General features: G+C 57.8%; 2 protein-coding genes across 2 annotated transcripts; one reads left to right on the top strand and one right to left on the bottom strand.

Moving 5' to 3' along the window:
* Window positions 1-330: 330 nt before the first annotated feature.
* On the bottom strand, window positions 331-3,452 carry TRAVEDRAFT_20455 (uncharacterized protein; the record flags this gene model as incomplete). Its single annotated transcript, XM_008039912.1, has 5 exons — window positions 331-502; window positions 587-662; window positions 1,015-2,899; window positions 2,959-3,285; window positions 3,363-3,452. 5 exons carry the CDS (start codon window positions 3,450-3,452, stop codon window positions 331-333), a joined length of 2,550 nt encoding a protein of 849 aa, XP_008038103.1.
* A 1,243-nt stretch (window positions 3,453-4,695) lies between these two features.
* On the top strand, window positions 4,696-7,650 carry TRAVEDRAFT_47603 (kinase-like protein; the record flags this gene model as incomplete). Its single annotated transcript, XM_008040151.1, has 8 exons — window positions 4,696-4,726; window positions 5,169-5,254; window positions 5,308-5,391; window positions 5,454-5,713; window positions 5,768-6,137; window positions 6,188-6,249; window positions 6,300-6,400; window positions 6,452-7,650. The coding sequence occupies 8 exons, from the start codon at window positions 4,696-4,698 to the stop codon at window positions 7,648-7,650; spliced, it is 2,193 nt and encodes a 730-aa protein (XP_008038342.1).
* Between the last annotated feature and the right edge of the window lie 1,748 nt (window positions 7,651-9,398).

Raw genomic sequence — 9,398 nt, 5'->3', positions numbered from 1 at the left:
GGGCACACGTCTGACGGTCGTTCATGTGATTCCGCAGCTGGCAGGGAGCAGTCGCAGATCGCACAAATACGAAGAAGTCGTTTCCAAGGCGCAACGGTGGGCGGCGGGCGTCCCAGACAGAGTTCGGATTTGTTGGCGTCGTGGGAGTAGGCGAACAACAAGGGCTCCCGCTTTAGGAACCGGATCAGCAGCGTTTTAGGCGCTAAACCTGCAGGCTTCCGCTTGACACAAGGCTGCTCAAGTACTGAGTAGTCGTATCCTAGATCCAACCACTCTACTCGTTTGGAATGTATGAGGATTTTGGGGCGCACGCGCACACATTCTGAAGTACTACGTGTTGAACTGAGACGACCGGCGTGGCCGCCCTGCGAGCCCAGAATTACACCGGAAGGTGCCGAGACGCAGAAGGTCCCGATCGGGCCAAAAATGCATGTCTCTATCATCATCGATCTCTTCTGACTGCGTCTCACCGTCCTGCTGGCCTCCATCTGGTTTACGCTCTCTGGAAATAAGGGTCGCTGGATCAAACTTGCTCTAGAGGCGCTCAATATAGGCTATCCATCATGGGGTGGCATGGTCCACTTACGCTGATACCGCTTCCTCGGAAGCAGGCTTTGGGTCTTCTATCCGTGCTGCCAGGGACTTGCTCACGTTCACCGGTGCTGTGGTGTACTGCGTGACAAAGAGGCCTACCTACTTAGCTGAAGCGGCCGCTTGTAGACGTGAAGTGTCTCGTTGCTGAACGATCGCTAAGCTATGGGTTAATGCCGAAATGTATGACATTTTAGCATTTGTCCATAGCTCGGCGATGGAGCACCTGTAGATATTGGCGGACCGCGTTCAACCGGGAATCGATTCTCCGCTGGTACGGATACACGATACAGCTCTGATTGAAGCAAAAATATCAATGGATCCAATTTGGGTTTGGTATAAAGGGAAGGAAGAAACGGATCTTGAGAGAGGATATGGGTTAAAGTCGATATGTAGGTGAACGCGACGTAACGTGCGAAACACCACAGCCGAGGCTATCCGCCTGGAAGTGTGAGACGTCCGGCCAATGCACAGAGGTGCCCTGCGGAAATGCGTACTGCGGCTCGTAAGCTGTCGGCGGATCGTGTTGCAAGAGGGAGTAGTGATCGAGGCCCTCAGGACCGTCGTAGGTCTGTTCGTAAAACGGACCCATGGCTGAAGGAGGTTCAACCTGAGGTGAGACCGCACATGCCATGACCAAACCATTGTGAACGGTCGTTCCCGGAGAATGGCGCGTCTGGTCCAGGTGCGGCGCCGAATTGGGGAGTAGATCATCGCGAACCGGTGCCAGTGTCTGACCGGGGGCGACGTCGTAAAGGAAATGGGTGTGGACTCCTAAACGATCATGAGACGACGAGCTCTCTGACGCGAAAGCAAGTTCGTATCGGGGGCCAATGGGTAGGTTCAGGAACCCACCAGGGCCTAGATTGTCCCCCCGGCAAATGTTGTAAACTTGAGCGTGCGATGCAGTCGAGTGAGAGACGCTCGCATCCGGCACATAGCAAGAGTGTACGTCCAAGGAGTGGCAGAGCCCGAGTTCTGCTACATGCTCCGGCGCAAAGATGCTACCGTCGTCCAGGGGCGGCTGTTCCTGCTGCAAGAAGGTGACCTCGTGCGAGTTGCCGTTGAATGGCCGAATGCAGGCGGGGGTGTGCGAGGTATTGAGTTCGGCGGACGTCCACTCAGGCTGCTGCAGACTCGGCGTGCGACCTGCGATCGGGAAAACCCCATCCTGCTGATATACTGAAAGTTGAATCGGTGCGGGTGCGAGTCCGGGGCCAGTGAACGCGCGCCCCAAACCAATGTCGACCACCTCAGGCTCACCTCGCCCAAGCCCATAGGTAGAATCGATGGCTTCAATAAACTCGGACGACGCCGTAGACTCGGAGGCGGAGCTTGGGCGGTGCAGCGTAGCATCCGGGCGCGTCGTATCGCTATATGTTCGATGATGCATGGTGGCGATGTGCGGCGGACCGTAGGAAGCGTCGCGCTCGACGCGAGCGTCCACGTGTTGAAACTGAAGTTCCAGAGGATGGGAAGGCGCACTGAATTGTGTCGGATCGTCCATGATGAAGTTGGACGATTGCGAGCTTGTGGTTTGCAGCGTGAAGACGGGCTCTTCGTCATGGGGGACCATTTCCTGAAAGGCCACACTAGGGATGGCAAGCGGCAATGCGAAATGTTGACCGTCGTAGCCGCATCGCTCGGCATCGCGTTGCTCCAAGATGCTCGTCTGGGCCAAACCATCGGCAGCTAAGCCAATAGGGCGTTCGAACACCTCATATCCGGTGAGCGGCGGCCCTTGAGTATACTGCCTGGTCTCCTCTGCGAGGACGGGCAGGTTGAGGAAGTATAGGGTTGGATGGTGGTCAATAGTGCTGTTGGTGACAGCGGAGGACGAGACGCCACCGGCGTGAGCCCAGCGCATATGCTCCGCCGCTAAGAGATCATAGTGCTTGTCCGCGAGGGGCGGAGAGGGGGCATTCTCGGGCTCGACAAAATGGCGGAGGCGTGCGTTTTTATACGGATAGTTGACGTCCGAGTCGTGGCGGCGCTTAAGGGGCGAATACGTCGGTGATGACACAGTCGACACAGCGGGCATGCCAGATGGCGAGAGGAAGGACATTGATGAGCGAGCACCACTCAGCAACGCGCGGTCCAGCGTTTGAGTGGTGCGGTGCGATACGGGATGGGTGTGTGCCGAAGCGATGTTGGCGGAAGCGTCGACGATGTAAGAGTCTCTAGGGGCCTCAACTGACGACTTGTGGTCTACAACGACCTGGGCGGTCTTCTTGGGTCGCTTTGGCCGTTGTTTGCGCGCGTATGAAACGACGCTGGGAATCGCGAGCGAGTCGCGGCGATCCTGTCTCTGCTGATGCACAACCCTAATCAGGCTACAGACTCGCCCATCGCTCGGCAAAGACTCACTTGGGCAGGCGTCGGTGCGCCCCGACTTAGGGCGTCGCGTGTTGCAGGCACGGCATGCATATTGTGGAGAGGCTCAAAGGAAGGGGAAGGACGCGCCGTTGCGACTGTTGCGGCGCGGGCGTCATGGTCTGGAAGATAGGTGGGGGTTGTATCGTCCGTCGTTGTTCTCTCGCTCAGGCTGGTCATAGGTATCGGTGATGTGGCGTCTGCGCCACCATTCGCATCGCTGGCCGCCAACGCGTGCTGTTCGAGCCGTTCTTGTCTGTCTATCGCCGCCTTCCGTGCTTCAACGCCGTTGCAATCGAGCACAAGGATACGACCTGGAATCTGGACGGATGAATAGGTGCAATTTTCGGTGAGTGACATTGACCGCCACCATCCGCTCAGAAATAATCCAAACTCACCTTTTTATCGTACGACATGAGGCTCTTTGGGATTGGACGGTCGCATCGGCCAGTCTTGAAGGCATCTGGCTTGCGCCTGGGCAGAGTCATCGGCTGGGGATAGGTATGAGGGAGACAAGATACAAAGGGGATATCCGACGTGGGGTCAAAGACGCAGCCTGAGGAGGCCGGCCTTGTACTTTCCAACCACCTGGCGGAGTTCGACTCCTGATCGCGAGAAGACACGGCATCACCAGCATACTCCGCGGAGAATCAGCGGGCCGCGCTATCACAGCCAGAAGCTCTGAGCACATACCCCACTAGCGTGTGAATCCAGACCCAATGTGACGAGGTGCACAGGCCCTGGCTTGTTCGGATTCCTAGGACACTGCTGAACACGTTCCGATTTTGTTCCAGAGGGAAGGTCGGCCTCGGCTGTGCGAGAAATGTGGCGGCCGCGTGTACTCGTAATTATTCAACGCTCCCAGGGTATATTGTGACATGCAATATGATGCTCGGTGTTCGCCGCTGCGTGGGGCTCAGCTAGGACCCTGCGAGATAGTACGCGCCCCCAAATACCGCGAAGGGGGCTTCGGGGACAGTAATCCGGGCAAAAGAGAAGAGGCGATACTAGTGCACAATTCCGTCAATATGTCAGTACGTCTTCACCGTAAATGCGGGATCGCGGCATACTACTTGCAAATGGTCAGTGAATGCTCGAGCGCTCATGACCTGACAGTTTGGCAACGAAGACTCGACCGTTTGAGTCGCCGAAAGACACAAAAAAGGCTTACATGCAATATGGTACACTGTTTGCATAGCGGATGCTGTTGTCGTCGCTGGTGCTGTGGCAGGTTGGTCAGGAGGCCGGGCGGGCGGAGGCTCGGGGAACTTGAAGCTCTTGAAATCTGGCACTCACCATAAGTACGCTGTAAGTTGGAACGATTCCTGAACCGTTCACCAAGCGAAATTGATCCTGCGTCAATCTTCGTGGTTTGCGTCTCTTCTCAAAACTTGGCGTGAACAGAGCAGCGGCTCACTCCAGCTGCGCCCGCCGGCATCCGGCGGGCGGGCGGTGGGGCGCGCTACCACGTGATCGTCGCGTTCTGTCGCGTACGACCGGGCGCCAAAGTTGGGCGGCGCGCACCTCTCGACCACGACCATCTCGTTTCCGACCTCTTGTATATCCTCTTGCTTTTGCTATCTTTATTGTCATCCTGACTTCCGAGAAGTGACTCTACTTTCCTCATGATATTGGATGTCTTTGTCGTGGCGGAAACGGAAGACTCGCCTGAGCACCTTGATCGGCGCCAATGGTGGAGAAGATGCTGAAGCCCAAGTGCTGGATCAGCTCATGCATGGGCAGACTGTGATTGGGAAAACATGTGAGTGCATCTTTAAATGGGGGATGAAGTACATATTGCTTGCGTGAAGGTGCTGAGGGAATGTATGGCTTCGTCGGCGCTAACGGGCGCTTAGCCTCGTATGAGCGGAATCCATACATTTCCATGGCGAAAATGGGATGGTCAGTCAGCCTGTTGGCGATGGCGAGTCCACGCACTTGTGTGTGAACCCAGCTATTGACATTTTAAATCAATGTAGAGACGTCGTTGTCTTAGAGTCGCGTGGACCAATGCGGAGGAGTCTCAGACGGAGGCGATGGGAATTTGCGAGAGGGCATTCTTCGACGTCACAGCTCTCGCGTGAGCTCCCGCCACGTTCGTTCGAAGGCGGCCGAATTAAACCCACTGCACTCTTGAGGATATGGCTTACATGTTCGCCTGCCGCAAGGGGTTATCGTGAGCATAACTGACTTCAAATACTCAGCCAAGACCACGGAGATCGACTCTTTGCGGTTCACCGAGAAGGACTTAGACCTTGTAGGCACACTAGAGTACGGCCAGTTTGGTGTGGTATGTGATTTCTTCTCCCAGTATCATAGTCTAGAATTCACACATACGACCAGATCGACGTCGTGACCTGCAAGCTAGACGGAGGTCTTTATGTTCGTAAGTCGACAGACAAACACTTTGCTTTGAAGACACGGGACGTGAGTGTTCAGCGGATCATACAAGCTGACACACACTGATCATCCGTGCTCGCTGCCTCTAGCAATGTTCTCCCCAGACAGAGCGAGACATCTTGCTGCAAGCGCGGAAGTCCGACTCGCCTTGGGCACCGCACCTCCTATGTGCCTTCCAAACACCCACGCACTTGAATCTCGTTATGGACTATGTCGAGGGCGGGACCCTGTGGGACGTCCTTGAATCTAGTCCACACGATGGGAAGATACTGGACTCTGACTTGCAGTGGTGGGCGCCGCAGATTGTCAGCGCGGTGCACTGGTGCCACTTGCAGGGCTTCGCACATCGGTCCGGTATTTGCACTTAAGATTGACGGGTCGCATTGACTGATCGAGCATATAGCGACATCAAGCCGCATAACTTCGTGTTAACTAGCGATGCCCACCTTCGTCTGATCGACTTCGGCTCTGCTGCCCCTCTGCTGCCACCCAACCCCGATGGGAGCCAACGAATACCTTTGGAGCACTGCCTTGTCCCCTGTGGCACGTGCGACTACATCTCCCCTGAGATTCTGCAGGCGCATGAAGAAGCTCTCGTAGCGCTTGAGATGGAAGATGACGAACATTGGGCGAAGGAGCACAAGCCGTCAGGATACGGCCGCGAAACCGACTGGTGGAGCGTCGGCGCTATGCTTTACGAGATGGCATACGGCGTCGCACCGTTCTTCTCGAGGGAGATCCGGCATACATACGCGAGAATCATGGAGCACCATGTAAGTCCACTGACGGATGGCAGTTTACAATGGGCTCTAACGGTCTCCAGAGGTACCTTAAGTTCGATTCTTCTGCACCACTATCGGCGAACCTGCAGGACTTGCTACGCCGGTATGTCTTTCCTACTCTGCCCGTTAACGCCCCTGACACTTTCCATGTAGTCTACTAACGTCCGCAGAGTTGCGCCTAGGTCGCGATGATGTCAAGGAGATCATGGAGCACCCGTTCTTTACACCCGTAAACTTCGACGACCTTCACCTCAGTACGCGGACCCTCCTACCGTGCGACGTCGTCTGACATCCCTAACCCTCAGAGGAGAAACCCGTGGATTTACACGTCCCCGAGTTTGCCTACGCTGCCCCCGTGGTGCCCACCGCGCCCGCAGTCGCAGATTCCACAGGAGAGTCTCACTCGCGCGGCTTCGCGTTCTCCGCGCTGTTCGAGTCATCCCCGATGACGGCACCTAGCGGCGTCTCCGTCGTGCAGGCGACGCCCTCACAAGGCTCGAGTCGCTCGATACTTCGTGATCAATCCACCGCCGCGTTTATAGGCTTTTCATGGGGCCCACCCAAGGACGCGTTCGACAAGAAACCCTCTAGTCCACAAGCGAAAGCGGACCGCAGTACCCCTCGCCTCCTTCAACATCTCTTCGTCCCGCCCACACCCCTTGGCCTGACTCCGTCCAGCAACATCCACAGCACACCCATCGCAGCCCCACGCTATCCCTTCGCGACGCCCATCCGCCCGAGCGCACTGACGCCCTTCCAGACTCTACCCCGCGCAAGCACCGTCCGGCGCACGGCTCAGCGACGCGCGGTGTCCGATCGCGAAGCGATGAAGCAGCTCGTCGACTGCGTGGGCATGAGCGCGCGCAAGAAGGTGCTCGAGAGCGGCCGCAAGCCGCGCGTGTTACTCTCGCTCACGCGCTCGTCGGGCACGCTCAAGGAGCTGCGCTTCGACCGCTCCGTCGCGGTCGTCGGCGACGGCGGCGTGTCCTTCCGCGTCGACGCGCCCTCGCAGTCCGGCTCCCAGTCGCACGGCGACAGCATCCTCGGCGGCGCGTCGCTGCTCTCGGCGTCGTCCAGGGTGTCCGTCGCGGCGCCGGGTGGGGCGGCACAGGGCCTGACACAGGAGATCACGGTCGGCGACCTGAGCTTCTCGTCGGACCTTGACTCGGATGCGCCGCCCAGCCCGAGCCCCACCCCGCGCCCGGGCTCGGCGATGTCCATGCTGTCGCGGCGGAGCCAGACCCCGACGGGCTCGTACTTTCTGCGCACGGGCCAGAGTTCGCGCGAGGGCAAGCGGTCGGTGTCGCCCTCCGTCACTGGCTCGGAGTTCGCGCGCGCGGCTGCGTATGAGGATAAGAGCTCGTTCGCGGTGGGCGGGTCCGCCGACTTCTCGTACGAGTACATGGACCAGCTGGAGAGGCGGCATAGGCGGCTGATGGGAGACCTCGCCGTTGTAGAAGGACGTTTAGACGAGGTATCGAGTATATTGCGAGGTCATGTATGAGCCACGCGATTGCGGTAGAACACGATGATATATAGGTGTCAATTAACCCCCACTGGCGACATCTGTGTAGGTAGCAGTAAGCGATGGACATTGAGCGTACGCAAGACCACCTAAATATGCAGCTTACATCGTACTCGAGAAGTACTTATTGCGCACCGAAACGACCAGTCATCAGCCCGAATGGTTCTGCCACCATGTGGCCAGGTGCCACAGGAGGCCTTGGGCGGTTGCTCCCTGCTCCGGAATTGGATCGTTACCAACGGAAGGCACGAGCTGCTTTGGATGACTGGACAGCGGAGGGGAGGTGTGAGGATCACTGGCCGGTAACAAAGACTCGTGTTCGCCGTTTTGCGAAGCCGGAGCGGGGAGAGGGGGCGAGCTGGGTGGAGGCGGACTGGGAGGAGGCGGACTAGGTGAAGGCGCACGCGGCCGGGGATGGCCGGAGTATAGTGAACGATGTAGTTGGGGGGATGGTGGGGGGGAAGGCGGGGGCGGGGAAAGGGGAGTGACTTGGGATATAGGACTGGTACGAGGGGGACTTCCTGGAACGCTCTCGTCAGGTGGAAGTGCGCCCGTAGGTGGAGCAACGTCCGACATATTGGAAGTTTGTACGCCACTAGCATCCGACTGGTGAGCACCGGGTCCGTACAAGGAAGGATACGGTGGCACAGGAAGGTGAGCTGACTGTGGGTAGCCGGTGAGCGGCACCAGGTGGTGGGCCACGCCCGGATAGTAAAACAAAACAGAGGGATTAGAGGGCGTAAAAAACATCGCAGGGGAATGGCTACTTGTGGGCACGGCAGGTGTGGCAGACTGTGGCAGAAGCACCGGAGGCACTGAATTATGGTCGTTGCTGGGCGACGGAAAGGTCTGAGGCGCATCAGAGAAGCGAACAGAGTGGGGAGGTGGGGGTGGTAGACGTGCAGGTGAGCCAAGTGGCGGCGACGGGAACGGCACCAGCGGAGGACTTGCAAGTGTGTTGGGCGTAGAGGCTACTCGCACCGAATCGGTTTCGATGTACGCTCCAGCTGTGGGCTCGGGAGGTCGATGCAGCTCGGTGGGATAGGGAAACGGAGATGCTTGGTGTGATGCTTGCGGTTCAAGGACGCGAACATCCATGAGATATTCGCAGCTTGCCACGCCTTCCGACCGCACGGGATATCCGCACCAGGGCGAAACGCGGCATTCAAAGTCATAGTGGCCCCGCTTGAAACGTAGCTCAGAAGTGTCGCGCAATAGATGAGCCCGATTGCATCCACCTTTTGTGAGGCGGGCTACTCTCCGTTGAGGCGTTTCGACCAGTAGTTCGATATCGATCCAGATGTCCTCCACAGTGCCCCTGCGCGCGCAGCTGCACCCAATCCAGAACGATATTCGCATCGCAGTCGAAGTTGTCCAACCGGCTGCTGACCCCGAAGTTCCAGCTGCCCCTGTGTTCCAGAACAGTTGGGAGGTCATCATACGGGGGCCTGCTGTAGGTTGCTCGCTCCCGTCACGGCGCACCTCAGCAGAGATGCCCTCATGGACGGGGAGTGGCTGGATTCCCCACCGCGCACCCGTACTGACAGCCGGGATGAAGCCAGAGAGATGTAGGCGAGCCAGAACCCATATGGGAAAGAAGAAGAATATCGATATGGGGCCAGAGACTTGAAGGTTCTCCGGGACGGAGGCTTGGCTTAAAGGAAAGTAGGGCAACGCGGCGGTCGACGGGTGGCGGTGCATCACGTAGAAATCAATGATCTGCACTT

The sequence above is a fragment of the Trametes versicolor genome (assembly GCF_000271585.1).
Source record: "Trametes versicolor FP-101664 SS1 unplaced genomic scaffold TRAVEscaffold_6, whole genome shotgun sequence".
NCBI classification, from domain to species: Eukaryota; Fungi; Basidiomycota; class Agaricomycetes; order Polyporales; family Polyporaceae; genus Trametes; species Trametes versicolor.
The sequence above is the reverse complement of the archived record's forward strand: the minus strand, read 5'-3'. Positions and strand labels throughout refer to the sequence as shown.